This window comes from Thermobia domestica, chromosome 2, assembly GCF_964235325.1.
Source record: "Thermobia domestica chromosome 2, izTheDome1.hap1.1, whole genome shotgun sequence".
NCBI classification, from domain to species: Eukaryota; Metazoa; Arthropoda; class Insecta; order Zygentoma; family Lepismatidae; genus Thermobia; species Thermobia domestica.
This window is the reverse complement of record NC_137455.1, coordinates 229,301,520-229,320,118: the sequence shown is the minus strand read 5'-3', so window position 1 is coordinate 229,320,118 and position 18,599 is coordinate 229,301,520. Positions and strand designations below refer to the sequence as shown.

At 36.9% G+C, this 18,599-nt stretch overlaps 1 protein-coding gene across 2 annotated transcripts in view; it reads left to right on the top strand.

Annotated features, from left to right (window-relative positions):
* LOC145678399 (ubiquitin-conjugating enzyme E2 R2) overlaps nucleotides 1–18,599 on the top strand; it is a 175,075-nt gene that overhangs the window by 140,401 nt on the left and 16,075 nt on the right. For both annotated transcript variants that reach the window (XM_081748485.1, XM_081748484.1), the window contains one exon: nucleotides 13,297–13,431. In XM_081748485.1, coding sequence (XP_081604611.1) covers nucleotides 13,297–13,431 — 135 coding nt within the window. The remainder of the gene's footprint in view (nucleotides 1–13,296; nucleotides 13,432–18,599) is intronic.

The following is an 18,599-nucleotide window of genomic DNA, read 5'->3' as shown; positions in this document are numbered from 1 at the left end:
TTACAGGATTCCCAGCCAATGTCGGAATTTTTTGTTTTTCACTTTTCGAATAAGCTGATATTGATAGCAGAAATGGAACGGAGTTAAAATACGGGACATTTCCCTGTCCCGACTAAATTTACGGGGACGCGGGACACTCGGGCCCAAAAACGGGACATTCCCTTTTTTTACGGGACGTATGACAGGCTTAAGCGTAAAATAAATAGTTTTATTGTTGAAGTATTCATTTCCGATCCTTCTGCGTTTAATTCGGGAATTTCCCGAGCACTTCTTTCACGGCGTGTACATCAAAACTTCCACTACTACGGAAATTTGAACTCAGCACTTGAAATAGTAAGCGTTACATAGTCTTCGCAACCCCGAGCATTAAGCTTCTTAAATTTGACAAGAATTTTTACGCTATTGCTGGTGTTGATTCTACAGAATGCTTATGTGAAGAGTAGTAACTAATGACTGAACTAAACTACTGTTGTTGGAAAATCAAATTTTAGTTGAACCTCGTATTTTACATCAAAGGTAAGAAATTATACTAATAGTTTTACTAATGTATTTACATATGTACTATTAGTACCGGCACCTATGACCTTAAACTCGTCAAGCGTGTGAGTGATAATGTCCCTCGGTGTCGCCAAGTCGACGAGCATACTATTCACGGAAAATATTTTTTAAAGTACAAAATTGCTTATTTTACTTCAAATAGGCTATAAGCATAATCCATACATTAATTTGTTCTATAACTATCTCAAGCTAAGGTAAGTTTTTTTTTTTTTAATTCATTTAGTGCATTCAGAACTTTATAAAGGTCTTATGTTGAATGTTGTTGTATATCTTAACGTGAAAGCCTCTAATTCGCCCAAGGAAAGTCTAAAATCTGATAAAAATCACTTACAATGTGATCACCTTAGTTGTATCAGTAATATACTAACAAATAGGTCAAAAACCTAGGTGGGTTTTTTCAGGTGGGTCCAACCCGAAAAAACCCACCGGGTTTTTTTCGAGCTTGGCCCACTTGGACAAACCCTGGTGTTATGCAATGATTAATTTCAGTTTTCCCCAGTAATTGAAAGCAAATGTTTCAGGAGCGTCAATTGGCCAGGATAGGAGGGTATAATTTCCTCCTCTCATGATTTTCATAAATACGTATTGTTTGATCAAGTGTATAGTAATACAAAACTATAAAAAGTGAAACTCTTATGTCGGCGGAACACCACTCCGCCCCCGAGTCAAAATCTAAAGTGGTACTTCCTTCAGCAGCAAAGCTATAGGGTTACGATAGCATATTGCCAGAGCGCTTATATTTGGTTTCAAGAGCCGAAGGTTTGATCCCAAGCCACGTGCTTTCATAGTAGACAACATTGAGGGAGAGATTCAAATATGGAGAGGGATGATTTACATATGCAGGTTTAAATTGGAGAAAAAATGATACGACAGCATCCATATGACGAAAATTGTGATTTTGTGAAACAGGAGAAGGAAATTTTCCGAACTGCGAGTATCACATCAGGTAGTTGTCGAATTAAGGTGAAGACCTTTTTTTAGAGCATCAGATGGTTACGAAGGGAGAGAAAGATCGTAAAATCTGGGGAATTAAGATTTTAAAAAATCTTAAGCTTCTGAGACTGGTTTCGAATCACGAACCTTCTGGCTAGCCCCAAACCATTCAGCCACGGGGAACTCTACGTAATTATTCATATACGTTGCCTTTACCTACGTTAAGAAACTAATAGAATGGAATATTCCAAAAGTTGACTTGGTGGATGCGCCATTTGCACCTCTTGTAGGTTAATTACAGGATGCATTAGGGCGTTCCAAAAAATTCAAATTTATTCGACACCTCCTGGGGCCATATCATTTTTTTATTGGGGCTGAGAGTAGTAAATTGCCAAATTTTCCATGTCCTCGGTGGAACAGAAGCAGTGCTCAACATTTTACAAATTCGGAAAATTGCCGTTATTTTGTCCATTTTTGAAGTATAAATTTCTAATTACATATTTGTTTTTCCAGATGCTGTTTTTGTGCAATAAATATCCAGAAAATTGTATAAAAAAGTGAATAAATGAGAACTGTCAGTATTTGGTCGTGAGGTCTATTGTGTTGCAAGTTTAAATATCAAGAAAACTGTATAAACTTGAAAAGATTAGGACTACCAATATTTGGTCGTGAGGACTGTTGTGTTACATGTGATTGTTGTGGAATATGAACTTCAACAGTCAACAAGCGGACAGTGTATTTTGATAGGCATCAGAGGTCTAATATCTAGATTTAAGGTAAAAGCAATGTGACGTACGTAACATGTTGACTTCCTTTTCTTACTTTCTTCGAGTGTAGCGGCTTTCATAATGAAGATATCGCTTTACTTCTTTTTTTTATTAGGAAGATGGAAAATTCAACATTAAATTGGTATAAAATACATTATCTATCAATTACCAATAAAAATTGCGCGAATATGCAAATCGTGACGTGCGCACAATGAAATGGACATGGAAGTCAGACATCGAGAACAAAACGGTAAATTCTGCTCTGCTTTTGCATATGTATGCTCGAAGAAAATTACGTTTATAGGTGACTACTACTATGGTATTTCTGCATTGGAACCGAGGTTTTCGATGCATCGGTATTTTAGCAAAAAAAAAAAAAAAAAAATCGTAATTAGCGTGACGTACGCACATGTTTCGTGACGTACGTAACAGCGTGTACTTTGACTAGAGGAAACAATTGTGAAGGAGTGAATACTCTAAACCGAAAGTCGTAAAGCTTATTGAAAATTGAGAATAAAAGGCAAAAATATTTTAGAGAATGCGAATAGAGATCGATTGGAAAGCCATACAAGAAATGTAAACCAATATAAGTTACTGACATTTATTGATGATAACGCACAGTCGTGTGTAAGTGGCAGATTACAAAATTCAACATAGTACGAAAAATAGAAAGATGTGCTTACAAACATAGTGTGTCATTTTACTAATTCAGTGTTTCGCAAAGTGTGGGTTGCGAGAAGTTTTTCCTTTTAATAGTGAAAATTTTATTTTGATGCAGAAACATATGTTCTAAAGTAAGCGCCATTCAGGAAATGAAAATTTAAAAACGTTTGTTAATGGGGTGAAGAGTAAGTGGTTACTCAGAATGCTGCCCTGCTGCACAGTCAGTAGAGATGCTGGGTTAAGATGGAAAGAGAATGGCTGAGTCAAAATCTGTCACGGGGTAGGGCATTGCGTTGAAAATAGTGTTAACTCTGTGTTACCTTTATATGAAAGAATTAGAAATATAATTTACAAAATTTAATTGGTTTGAAATACCACCATAAAAGTAGGTGGGCCACAAAGTGCTTTTTAATATTTAATGTGGGTCGCGGTACAATGGGTCGAGAGAACCACTGTACTAATTAGTAATGTTCAAATCTTTCAGGTACTGGTGGGTAAAAGTGAAGCGACCTCGTTTCTCACGGGGTTTTGGAAGAACTTTCTGGATGTGATTTCATTCCACAGAATCGTAGTCGTCTACACGTAAATGAAAAAAAAGAACATGTCTTTGCCCTGGTCATTTTTACACATGTATTTTACTCGGTACATTCCATCACTTTCGACAGTAGTTACGTGTCCCACATGTGTTTTGTGGCCGCCCGACTGCATACGTCACTGGAAGATAACTTTCGATCTCGATGTCAACATTTTAGGAGGGAAGCAATTCGTCACTAATACTTTGCGAAATATTTTCTTGAGATTCATCTGGATCTGAACATATTTCACCCCCACTGCTGCTGAGCAACTGTTCACCTGGCAGTGTGCAATTGGTATGAGTTTTTCAGGATCGGCACTTGTGTTCTCATATATCACAGCAACTACCCTTTCAATAGGAACAACGTATCTTGCGGGCTTGATTTCTTTTAGTTGCTGTGAAGTGTGTAACAAACGGAAGGTCGTACTCGGCTATGGCTTGGTGCGATAAAAAAAGGCATTCAATTTGCTGGATATTTTTGACAGCGATGGAATGGAAATCATTAGCGTCTTTCACTACTGGTTTTCCTTAACAAATACGGAACCTTTTCACCTTTGCTTCAACTCCATCATGTGCTCCCTTTCCGTGGTACTTTCGTGAAAGTTCGAATCTTTTGGTATAATTTCATTTAACAGCATTAGATAGGCCATGGATTTTCGGTTCTGAAAATGTTGGCTCGCTTCGTCTGTTCATAAGTGACTTTTTTTAATGGACATTTCAGCAAAAGGTTATTGATGATTAAATCATTGAAGATGGCTACTACGAAAGTATCATGTTTTTTCGTGTCAGATATAAGTCCATTACTTCGCTCTTCATTGTTGAAGCATGCTACTGCGGTGTAAATGGTGACAGTAGGATCGCTGCGTTTCACCAGTGGTCCGCCATAACTTTGCTTAATTGCGTAATTTTCTGCGAAGTCTGTCTGCAGAACCACTTCATTCACATGGAGACCCTTTTCATTTCTTCTTTGTTGTGCTCAGTTCCCGATTTCGTCTTCTTACGTTGTATGTGTGACGCCGATACACTAGTAACTGTTTCTACATTTCTGTCACATATGATTGAAAGTCACAAAGAACAGTTTCTAGGGCGCCTCTCCTCCATTGATAAACTTCAATCAATTTCTCAGGATATTTTGGTTCACACAACAGACCTTGGATGTAAACAGGGGTAAAAGTGTCGGGGAAGCCCCCCTTCCTACCTCGAAAAAATATATACGGCGTCCCACAGTTTCTAAAAAAATACAATGAGCAAAGATATACAAGGGGAACGGCGTGGCGTCAGGCCGCTACCTACCGTCCCCCCACCTTTTCAGATCCACTTTTACCCTCGATGTAAATTAATTTACATTACATTACTTATAGTAACATAATACTTGATATGCAATAGATATTATTATTCGCCGTGACGTACGTAACAAATACCGTTATGTTACGTACGTCACGCATTTAGTTCGTTGGTCACGTACTTTATTGGTTAACCAGATATTACAAAAGTTTGCTGTAAATTCCTACTGTTAGAAGGCATAATCTATTTGAATAATTTAACGAATGACAGTTGTCCACTCGCTTTTTATTGTACAGGATAAACTTAACCACCTTTTCCGTGATGTACGTAACATAACAACACGGGTCTTCTCGATCTCGCTGCTACTAGCGATACCTACCCACATAGAGCTGATAATTTCCGTTTTGGCCTGGAAGGTAACATTCCATAGATGACATTTCTATGAAGAATAGTGAAAGTATTGCACACATGCTTAGTGGAAAAATAATTAAACGATGCACTTGCCTTTCATTTCACAACAGCACATTAAAGCACTTTCTGTTACAAAGAAGCTGATTACTTTATTATAGACAATTTCACAGCAAATTCTGCAAAACATGTAACTACACTTCATTCTCTTTCTATAGATGTATAACATGTTATGGTGGAAGCATTATAGTTTTTGCCCATCAGTGTCCTGACTTATTTGCCTTCACCCTTTAATCGGTTACAAACTTTAAGGCAAGTTCTCAGATTCCGTTTTTTTCTACATGAAAAAATCTATGAGACATTCAAGTCACAGCACTATAAGCGTATTAATTTCGGTGTTGCAAAAGGCCGCTATACCTATTAGACTTACAAAACATTGTGTTTATAAGCTTCAAAAAGTACACCCTGAGAGGCTACTGTTGAAAAAATAAAAAAAAGAATGTCTGATGCCCAAAAGAAACGTGAATCATCATTTCAAGAGTAGCTTGATAAGATATTTGACATTGTACACGATGAAGCACTTACTATGTGCAAAGTAGATGAAGACAAAAAATTTTTAACTGGTCAAAGGGCAAAAAGAAATACGGTTATTTCATTAGAAGACAAGAAATACAGCGAAAAATAAGCAGGGATTCTTGAAAGAAGATTGAAAGAACAAAGGAGACTTGAAAAAGGTACAGATCTAAGTTTTTCGTCTGGCCTTCCCAGCTGAAGACGATTCATCAGAACATTCTGATCGGACAAAGATAAATCAGAAGAGCCGCATAGTACGTATAGGCCATCATCTTATATATAAAAGTACAGATTTGCAATCTGAACCATTTGCGAAGATACCTTTATTTTCTACACGTCACAGGGAAGCCTTAAGATTAATGGACCCTGTTGCAGCAGCACCAGGTCATGACCCAGTTCATTGTCATTATCACAAAGCACTATTCAACGCAAAAGAAAAGCAGTAGGATAAACCGTGTTTAAAGGAATCTGTTCTGTTTGACGATCCAGTCATTGTTAATTGGAATGGGAATATTCTTAAAGTAGATCGTTTGCCCATCTTAGTATCTGCAGATGGTAAAGATAAATTGTTTGGCGTGCCAAAACTTGCAAGTGGTACTGGCGCAAATGCAGCGAATGCAGTTTATAATAAGCTACGTAAATGGAGTTTGTGTAACAAGATAGTACGCATGTCTTTCGACACTATATCAGTTAACACAGGATTGAAAAATGTAGCTTATGTTTAACTGGAACTCAAATGTCGAAAAAAAAAAAATATTATCGCTAGCATGCAGACACCACATTTTAGAAATTGTTCTTAGTAAAGTATTTATTTCTGCTTTAGAGCTTCCAGTTCTCCCGATATACCTTTATTCAAAAGATTTAAGGCACCATGACATTGTATATACCAAGAAAATTAAGGACATTATATCCACCTTTGGGAGATTTTCCTGGCAGTGATGAGTTTAAATTCTCTGCAGTCAGTGTTTTATTAGTTGCCTTAGGAAGGAAGAACCAACCCAAAGAACTGTATTGAGTTATAGAGCTCTCTTTATTTGGTCTGGGCCATACTCCAGCCGAAATTCATTAGAGAGCTTCATGTGCAGTACACCACGTGCGTTGGATGGCGAAACTTGCACGCTATCAAAATATACTTATTTCGTGAGGAAGACGGTTTCAAAACCACATAAAAGGAAAAATCTCAGAACACTTTGTGAAATTTAGAGCTCTTGTATACGTCAAATATTGGATTGAAGCACCTGTTGCTACAAATGCTCGTCGGTCAGGTCTTTTCCTGTGGAATGACATGACATCGATCCTGAAATAAGTGAAGTTGTGAAAAATGTCTTCAAAACTTATCTTCGGTACATTTCGGATGAACTAGTTGATTTGAAATTATGCTCAAAGTATCCAGTGAGGACGAGGTGGCAGTTGTCAATAAGATGAAGTGTGAACCCGTAGACCGAAAGGTAAGAGGAGACTTAGATCTTTTAACTATCCAAGCGGTTTTGGCTGATTTTTGCCTCAAAAAGATCAGTTCAGTTATTTGACCACACATCCGGATGAATCGAGTAGCAATCAACATTACATTAGTGGGGAACAAATAATCATAAATCTCAAAGTTGTAAATGACATAGCTGAGCCTGGAGTCAAACTGTTTGAAGAGTTCAAAAAGCTTTTAACAAGTGATGAAGAAGAAACACAGTTGCTCCTAACAGGATAATTGGTTCCGACCCAGACGACAAAAGAAGCTGTTGTCGACAGTTTGAAGCCGTCATCTTCGAAGAATCAATCAATGTTTACAACTACTTCTACATTCCCATGTTTTTCGTATTCCAAGATCCTCTCTTGTATTATGTATTCTTCTGCTACATTCCAAAGTTTTTGTATTATTGCATTATTTGTTGATATTCTACTAGGAAATACACGTCATTCATTACTTCCCAGCTGAATTGTATTTCATTGAGACTAATCTAGAAGTCCCAGTTTTTGGATTTCATTCTTGATATAAAATGCGTTGGAGCACTACCTTCAGATTGGAATATGATCTAATTTTGCCTGCAGATTTGTTTTATTCCTAGTAAAAGAACTAGGAGGTGCTTAGATATGTAAACTAATTTTGAAAATTTGACTATATAATCTGGGCCACCCTATTCCCCTTGCTCAGGAACACTTCTTAAGGCAGTAAAAGTTTGTTACTACTGTGTTAATTGAGTTATATTTGATAGAACCGTCTGTTAAAATAATACCAAATAATCAGACGTAGGCCGAAATCTCCTTTGCGAAACTCTAGTGAAAAATAAAATAAATAATCGTAAACATGTTAGACTTTCGAAAAGAAAGTTTTTTTTTTTTTTTTTGTTTGTTTGTTTATAAAAGAGGAAGAAAAAGCAATGGAAATGCTTAAGAGTGTCAGTTGGATGCGAACCTATAACTTTAAAAAAGTAGCGCGTTTTGGTGATTATGTGTTGGGTGAATCGTTAGTGTAAGAGAATTCTACGCGAATCCCGACTGTTTTTTAGCTACGCTCATACTGTGCATTCCAAAATGTTCGTTTTTGAAATGTAGTCGCAGCTAGTTTAAGCCGAAGTTATTTTCAAATATGAGATTTGTTATTACATGCTTTTCTTTAACTTGTAATGTTTCAATTTCGATATTAAATTTTACAACCTTAATGTAACTCATTTCCCTATGTCATATCATGACGAAGTTTTCCACAACGCCAGTTGGGTGGTAATACAATATTCCATTGTTACTGTAATATATTTACGAGGGAAGACTTAAAAGTTTTGAGCCTTGAGGAAACTATAAGTAGTACAGATTTGGTAATACCTTTATTTTTCAACATAATCCCCTTGGACAGCAACACACTTGCTTCAACGGTGCTGCAGCGCTCTTATCCCAGTTAAAAAAAAAAAAAAATCCTTAGGTTGTGACCACAGAAACTTCTCCACGGCTGTCATGACATCATTATCGCTTGCAAAACGTCGTCCTGCTAGTCTTTTTTTTAGATTAGGGAACAAGTGAAGTCTGAGGAGGCCAGATCTGGAGAATAGGGTGGATGAAGAACGAGTTCAAAGCCGTATTCGTAAATAGCAGCCATGGCAACTGCTGATGTGTGGCCGGGAGCATTGTCATGATAGTAGAGAACACCTCTGGACATCATTTGTAGCCTTTTTCTTGAATTTGCACTCGAAGTTTTTTCAAAAGGTCACTATAGTGTATTATCCTGTGATGGCATGACCCCTTTGCAGGTAATCAATGAATATCACACCTTGGGAATCCCAAAAAACAGAGGCCATCACTTTGCCAACGGAGGGGATCACCTTTGCCTTCTTTGGGGTAGGGAAAGAGGGGTACTTCCATTGTTTGGATTGTTGTTTTGTTTCTGGCTGGTAATGGTGTACCCAACACTCGTCCTTAATTATGAATCGACAGAGAAAATCGTCCACATCACGTTCTAACAGTTTCAAATTGTCCACGGATAGGAGGACCGAGTGCGTTTTTGTTCGGGAGTCAGAAGATGTGGGACCCATCAAGCAGAAACTTTTCATTAAACCAAGCTCATTCTTCAGAATATGATCTCCTCGCTCCTGTGATATGCCCAGCCTGTCTGTTATCTGTCGAGTTGACAATCGGCGATCTTCCATGATCATATCAAATACCAGGTCAATGTTTTCCGTAGTGTTAGCACTTGATGGTCGGTTTCCCAGATCTCGGCTCTGCCCAATCTCTCTGCCTACTACGCTTGAATTCCTGCACCCATCTTTTGATGGTGGCATACGAAGGCGCAGATTCATCTACGATATTAACCATATCCTGGTGGATCTCAGACGCCGACATTCCTTTTAATTGCAGATACTTGATGACTGACTTGTATTTGATTTTTTTCTATTTTCCCAACTTCCGCCATCTCACTCACTTCAAGAGCCTGTAAAAGACAAAAGAAATTACTTAGAACCAAGAGCTTGATTCACATTAATATCAAAGATTGTACTATTCTAATACATATAGTTATTTTATTCTATATTCCCATTTTCTATGTTAGGCTGAAAACTTTTCAGTCACCCCTGGTATATATCGTTAGAAACTTTTGACTCAGAAAAAAACGTACAGTTGACCGTACGTTGCAACATGGAGCCTTGGAGGAATTTCAGACGAATGTAAAATACGTATAAATTACCATTTGAAAAACATACTGTGGAGCGTAAGAAACTGAAACCATTTCTAGGAGGGAAAGGGGTGACGTATGAAAGTAATAGTTAGAATACGGACGGTATTAGTGTCGAATTCATAGTTTTCGGGGTCGCAAAGATGAATAGTGACACTGCCGATACGGCTTTAGTCCAAGTTAAGCCTTGGTTGGCATGCAGGTCAGGCAAATCGAATCGAAAAACATCCTGTATTTGTGTCGAATGCATAGTTTTCGGGGTTCAGACATAAATAGTGATATTCCAGATGTGGTACATGTCCATGGTCCGCCCCACTGGGGGTCAGAGGGGAGAACCACTGAAGATATCAGAGCAGTTCCTTTGGGGTGAGTTTTAATACAATGAGAGTGAAAAGTGGTAATGCACAAGTACTGGTATCACATGGGGGAACTATCAGAGATATGACTTCTGGAGAATTGCCATTTCTCCAGGGAAGCATTACCCCCAGATGGAGGTCTGCACGGGCCGGAATTTTTAGCACGGGCCCGTCCCGGCCCGTGAATTTACAATGTGAGACCCGACCCGAGTCCGAAGTATTTTATTATTTAGACCCGAGTTATGTGGTAATCAAATAAGCCCGAATTACAGAAACTTAATAATTAACGCAAAATTGTATTTTTATTTACAGCAATTAGAGATTTAATTTTGCAGTTGTTTCAAAAGTTTTCCATAAAGAACGGTGCAATATATATTGTTGTACAGTATATTTACACAGTTAGACCTGAAAAGGCCCGAGAAATATGGTTGTATATTTAAAAATGTACGGCCCCAGCCCGAAGTGATATATGCTTTGTAGCCGTGCAGACCTCTACCCCGTGATCACTCCCTAAAATCATCACTGCTGTGCAGGGGCATAGGTAGGAATTTATTTTAGGGATCGAAAGCTCTTTGAGGGATTCAAATTCAATATGAGAGCATACTGTACTAAAATGTCTCCTAACATCATCCCTAAAATTAGGTAAAATTTACAAAAAGTAGTGATTTGGGGAGGACTCTGGATCGCCAGGGCCTACATCTTGTGTATGTCTCTGCTGTTCTGAACTGTTATAAGCTTCTCGCCAAATATAATCAGATATAAAATGGAAATAATAAACGTATAACATAGAATAAAATAGAAAATATGTGAAATTAAGTAGTAGAAAATAAACAATAAAGTTGGACACTTTTTAACAACAAATCATACTTGAAAAGAATATTATAATTTTAAAACCATTTTCCATTTTATGCATGGCTAAAAACAAGTGACGAGCGCTCATCTGGAGTGCCACTATTCATCTCTTCGAACCCAAAAACTATGAATTTGACACCAATATCTTTCGTATTACTTTTCTACATATCACCCCTTCCCCTCCTAGGAATGGTTTGTCTTACCACTCCCACCCACAGTATATTTTTCAGGTGGTAATTTATACGTATACTAAAATTCGTCTGAAATTCCCCCAGGGGTCCATATTGCATCGTACGGTCCACTGTACGTTTTTTCTGAGTCAAAAATTTCCGAAGATATATAAAAATATAACAGAAATTAACCAGTCCCTCTCACCTTTGTTTTTCACCTAATCAATATATACCAACAGCACTACCTTCCTATCCTCCTACAACTGCATTGAAATCTCTCATTACAATTACGCATCCATCCCTCTTCTCCCTGTCTATAATTTCTTCTGTTTGCTCATAATTTTCCTCTACTTCTGCAGTTGTGTGCGAAGTGATCTGTGTGTGTTCGTATTACTGCTAAATCCTTGTTTTCTCCTTTATCATCCTTTTTTAACATCACAACTCTGTTATACTTTGTCACCCTTCTCTTTTAGGCGTTTACCCAGAATTATTCCCCCACCATTAGGACCGCTCTTTTCATTATCTGGGTAAAACAATTTATCTCCTTCGCTTCTTAATTCCCCATTGCCTTTTCATCTAATTTCACGAACTTCTACAGTCTAATTTTTTTAGTTTCATTTCTTCTTTATTTTCTCATTGCCCTCTTTGTAACATGGTGCTACTCTTCATATCCCTGTCCTAAACCTTTTTCTTTTGCTTGTCTTCCTTCCTTCATATATTTCCTATACTTTTACTTTTTCATTCAGTAGTCTTTCACGGAGATCCGAATGGGAGGAATATTTTACCTCCGGAACTATACTTTGATCTGCGATAGACCATTGTACACATTTCGCTTTCTATTGGCCGCAAAACTAGGGGAAAATAGTGGGTTTCCCGTTGCCTTCCACCCTGTAGTATCCCAACATTTTTAATTTGTTAAATAAAAAGAAAGCCTTTAAATTTTTTACTTTTTAATCACAAATAAACACATTTTCTATCGTTGTAGACTATTTCCTTTCCTACATACTTAGCAGGACTCTGTATCTTTTCATACTGTAGTCTAGATGAGAAAGAGATTCAAAAATTATTTAGTTAATCATATCTCTATATATAAGTAAATATATAGAGATAAATAAAAGTAACAATGGAATATTGTACTGTGACTCTACTTACGTTGATATGGAAACTTTTATTATTGTGTAACGTCGGGAAATGACTCAAATTAAGGTTAAAAAATTTGAGGACAAGGTTGAATCATTGTGAGTTAAGGAAAAATATGTGGAAATGAAGGCAGAGATTTTGAATGAAACCTTTGAAATAAGAATATTGAGTAATATTCTACTGTATGGAGCAAATCCATTTAACATTATAAAAGTGATGGAAACAACTGGAAGAATTTGAAATGTAAGTACAGCAAAGTGTGGTGAAAATTGGTGAATGGAATGAGTAACTATAATGTTTGCGAAAGTGGATAAAACATAGGAATAGCTATGACTACTAAAAAGAAATTAGGTCATTTTTGATAAATTGTGTTCCGAGAGAGGTAGTAAAAGGTATAGTAGAAACTAACAGGAAAAGCTAGTGTCACTGGATAATGCTAAAAAGACCAATTTTTATGTCAAAAGGGGAAAATTACTTATAAATTATAGTGGACGAATACAACTGGCCTGCCAGTGATGGCAGTACATCGTTAATAGTGATAATCCGTTTTTTCCACCTACTTTTTTCTCGACCTTTCGATACAAATAGTTCTTGCGTTAGATCAAGAAGAAAAAGTTCATTAAGTGTACCTACTGCTTGGGAATTTACAAATTACTTTCCAGAGAAAGTAATCAGTCAGGAATGGGGTACGGATTGTTATTACTATTTTAAACTTGATCATCGTATATAAAGAAGTTCGGATTCATCACTACGCAGATATTCTTTGAAATAAAGTTGATCTTTTCTTTTATGCAATATCCTTTTGTGATCTTATTATTTCTAAAAATTTGCTGTATCTAAAGTATAATTATTATTATTATGTTTACAGAACTATTTTGCTGTCTGTGATCTCCCTGTTAAATGAACCAAACACATTCAGCCCTGCAAATGTGGATGCTTCAGTTATGTATAGACGTTGGAGAGACTCAAAGGGAAAGGACAAGGAATATGAAAACATAATAAGGTACAGGAATGCATTTAGTTATATCTAGGAGGTTGTGCAGTAATGTGTAGTTCAATTAAATTTATTTTCCATAAGTAGAAGCTTTGCTTTGTATATACTTAAACACAAACAAACTATTTGCTGAGCAAAACAATATATTCACAGAAAAAAAACTACATACGTGTTACAGTTTCGCGTATCTGATGAAGCCAAATTGTCAGTTGGCGAAACTGTAACACGTATGTAGTTTTTTTTATGTGAATATATTGTTTTGCTCAGCAAATAGTTTGTGTTTAAATTTATTTGTATTAGACAACGTTATAATTGAACATGCAAGAAAGACACACCATAATAGAAGCATACCCTACTGTTAAATTTTGTTTTCATTTGTGCAGCTATGTGAGGGGGAAATCACGTATCCTGTAAGTGATTTACCGAAAATAGTTATCTATATTCAAAGCTCTTAAAGTTTCAACAAGAGGAAAGATTGCCGACAAACTTCTTTTTGTCATTGGCAGAAAAGTTATATGCTGTTGTTTTCATTTTAGTTTTTATTTAGTACAATATTCAGGATTCCCACTCGTCCTGGAAAACTTGGAAATGGCCTTGAATAGATTTTGTCCTGGAAACATCCTTGAAATGTCCTTGAAAATGCATTTCTGTCCTTGAAATTGAGAAATACTGGATGTCAGATTTTTCATAATTATAATGAAGATTTTAATTGACTGTTATTTTTGTTTGCTATTCCTGTTTTTGTGCTGAATAATAATTTGTCATGATCCTACATAAGTGGATGGTTGGTAGGCTCTCTTTCTCCCAACAGGGTGGTTGGCTGGGAGGACTTCTCTCTTCTTCTTTCATCTACTAGTCGGTCAACTCATTATTGGATGCTGTCCTCACTACCACTATCCTCCAGAAATTGTGCTTTGTACCAGTTTCAATCCTCCGTAATCAGTCTATTTTCGCAGCAGTACTTACTCTTCAGTAAAATTCCATATGAATGCTATTTGTGACAAGGTCATAAAACAAGAGGAAAGAGAGAAGTGAAAATGTACAGCAGCCTCAGAGAAAGAAAAGGAAATTGATGTCAACAAATGAAGCTTTGGAGACTGAAGCAAACTAGCTTGCACATGAAGCAGAGCAGAAGTCTTGCTTTACTTTATTGACAAAGTCAAATGCTATCCGTAGGGCATCTTCGCTAAGGAAGAAAGAGATTATGTTTATAGATGAGGAAATCACACAACTCCATACTCAGTTGAGAAACTTGTAATATAGTTCCTTTATTTCCCCTAATTATATCTGTCACACTGCCACGCAACGAAAATACCATGTACGAAAAATAGATTTTTGTTTGTAAATTTGTTCGATGCACAATTAAAATGTTATGTAGAAAGAATGATAAATGTGCTGGATATGGGTGGATCGGGAGGCTATAAGAGGAGTTGGGAGGCCACCAAGAAAAAAAAGCAGCAGCAGCACATTATGCTCCACTTTGTGTATTTAATTATTGTGTATTAATACTGTACTGGCATTAATATTCACTGCATAAGCTGCTATACTTTTCACTGTTGAGAGTTTTGAACCTACAGTTGCAATTCTGTTGTACCTTCCTGTGTCGAAGTCCTGGAAAATTAATTTGTCCTCGAAACGTTCTGGAATTTTTTGAGAAAGAGAGTGGGAACCCTGAATATTGATAGGTACTGAGTAAAGTATTTTGTTTTGTAGATTAACAAAAATCTTTTACATGCAGTTTTGAGGAGTACAATTAAGAGTATATTTGTTACCATATGCATACGTTAATAGATAAGTAATATAATGAAACTATTATTGTGCACTCAACGTTCAACATTGAAATTTCACTCCAAACAACGATTTTATTGTGAATTCAGCAGGGTTGGCAGGTTTAAACCAAATGGTTTAAACCATGGTTTAAACGGTTTAAACCATGGTTTAAACGGTTTAAACCAGCTGATTTAAAAGAAAACAAATGGTTTAAACCAAAAAATGAAAAATGTTCGTAAAAGTGTGTGTTCGTAATATCTTGATGAACACACATTTGTGGGTTATCACGTTTCACTCCCGTATATTATTCGTATTATATTTTGACTAAATTCCCTCTTCATTACTCAAAGAGATTATACTACAAAAGCATTTTTTTTCTTTTTTTTAAATATAAGTTTATGAATGTCTCTTTTGTGAGTTTTTTATAGTTTGTTATTATTGTTGTGCAACTGCAGTCAAAGAAATTCTAAATATTGTTTCGTTTTAATAATGTTTACTGTTGATAAAATACATCGACATGCCGTACTTGTTTGGAGGGGGGTCATACGAACCCCACGAGAGGCATTTATTGGAATCAGAAGTATCTATTTATGTAGAAATGGGTCAGAACCAAAGTGGACTCAAATAATTGACATCTTTATTCGGGATACGGACAAAATCTCGCGGCCGAAACATCGCCGCCCAAAACCTCGCGGGACAAAACCTCGCCACCCAAAACATCGCGTGGCCAAAACCTCGCCTGCAGATTAATAAAAATTCAGTGTAGTATAACAATATCTGCTGCTTTTCTTATAAGTAAAAAGAAAAAAAAAAAAGGAAGGAAGAGCTTTGTGTGGTGAGAGTAGGGGCGCCAAAATATCTAGCTACAGCCCCTCCTTTTTGTTGTGCCGACAAAGTGAAATCATAAAAGACATCCTAGGCTCGAACCTCATCTATGTTGAAAATTTGATTGAGATCGGTAGGATGGCTCAAGAGGTATAATGTAACAAACATAGTCATTTAATTTTTATATATATAGATTTCCAAAGCATGCATTAGAATTTTTCTTGTCATTATTTTAATGTAATTATGTGTTATTACCTCGCTTAATTTAGACCAGGCGAGATTCTGTGTCGCGAGATCATTACAACGAGGTTTTGGTCAGGCGAGATTTGGGGTATGGCGATATTTTGGGGCGCGATGTTTTGGGCGGCGGGGTTTTGGTCCGCGAGGTTTTGTACCCAAACCATTTATTCACTTTGCTTATTGATATGCAAATTAAGTCGTCGTATTTCTTTAACTTGGACTAATAAAAGTCGTAGTGGACTAACTTAGAATAAATTATTTCTGTACTTTGCAGTATTTTGAAATTGTCCATATATAATTCTGTATAGCAACTGTTTAGCTTTCTATCTTCTGAAATGATTCTTGACAATTATATTAACAAGTATCTAAAGATTGATACAACGTATTTTTATCAGGAGTCCTTTGTGAGTCGGCAGACGAATCGCATTTGTGGTCAATTAGTCCCGGTTTCGAGTTCAAATGGAGGACAATTTCTCTCTATGTAAACCGAGAAGCGGTCTGGATTCCATTTTAAGCTTATGTGACCCCTTCCAGCATAACTCGGTTGTTGTATAATAACACCAAGGCGAAATAAACTTGTTTCTGTCCATATGTGATATAAATATATAGAGCAAATTATTTAAACCATAAAGCCTGGTTTAAACTATTTAAAAAAAAAATGGTTTTTGCTAACCCTGGAATTCAGACCTAGAGATGAAACATTTTATCAGGTCTTTTCATATCATTCCAGTGTTTTTATCTAATATGAAGTGAACAATGATAATAGTTTCGAAATACTCGAATAGAAACTTTTTCTAACTGTCCGTCCAAACGAACCCTCCCATTCACAGACGAAATAGTCGAGGAAGGTAATTGGTTGCTGATAAACAAAAGTGATTATTCTAATAAGACGAAGAAATGAAATCTTAATAGCAAATCTTAATAGCAAATTCCAGAGAAGTCAGAAAATTAAACAACATTGAAATAGTGACATCACACACTACAAGAAAAAACGTCTAACTTATTTCAAAAACATTGTTTTGACGAAAATTGAGTCAGCCAGTGTTGCCAGATCTGAAGTAGCGAGATTGTGCTCCAAAAGTAGTAGAGTTAGCGGGTTTGAATTATTTGTAACCAAAATATAAAAATGTTTTTCGAGGGCTGAAAAAAATAATTAGCAACATATAAATCTTTGGTGAACCATTTATTGTAAAATCATGAGACCTCTACAAGCCTTCAACGTAAAATCCCCTGCAGCATGTTGCACCCATTGCCAGATGTGGGGAAGTCGCAGGCTACCAGCAGCGGTGCCTTCTTTGTGAATGTCTGCAAGAGAGCGCCCTGTATCTCGACTTACGGCATTTATGGTGCGGAAACTCATCAATCACAGTGGTTCTTTCATCTCAGGGAACAGATGAGTGACATGGACTCATGTACGGGGAATAGGGTAGGTGTAGGTTCCTCAGAGCAACTGCGTTGTGACAGCTAGCGATGTGATGCGAAACAGTGAGTGGATCCCTTATAAAGTTAGGTCTTTTTTGCACAGTAGGACGATGTTGTTCCAGAAACCTGCGGTAGTACACTGCATTTACAGTCTGGTTCGGAGGAACTGCATGCCAAAATATAACACTATGTACATCGTATGCCACTATCAGCATCACCTTCACATTCCTCGGTTCCTGACTCAGCTTCTTGGGTCAGGGAGATGATGGGTGGCGTCATTCATTTGATTGGCGTTAAGTTGCAGCTCATAAGAGTGCGCCCATGTTTCGTCAAGAGTGATAATCCTGTCCGGGAACACGGGACTTCCCTGTCTGTAACGTTCCAAATGATCACCAGCGAGGGCGTATCTCTGCCATTTTTGAACGTCTGTAAGGTGTTGCGGTACCCACCGGGATGCAATTTTTCGGTAACCAAGGACACTGTGCAACACATTCAACACTTTAGTGTGGGATGTTTCTACCTCGTTAGCCTATTCCCTGCCATACACCTCCTGTCTACATGCAGTAAAGATTGAATCAATTCAGCGACCAATGAGTTAAAGTACTTTGCAAGTTGTTGCTGTTCGACTTTTTCTACAACAACCGATTACCTTTTGCAGTATTTACGTTACTCGTCATGATCACTTTACAATGCATTATTTAGAAGAACTTTATCGCCAGCTACCACATCCTGTAGTTCTTGTCGATGATTTTAATGCTTATCAAATAATCACTCACATATTAACCAAGAGAAAGAGTAGAATTATATCTTATGAATTATTATCAGGAACATTAATCTATATTCATATTTATGTTTTTTATTTGTTCTTCTTTACGAAATTACGGTTCTCGGTTACATAGAGTATAGCAAAGGATGTCAAA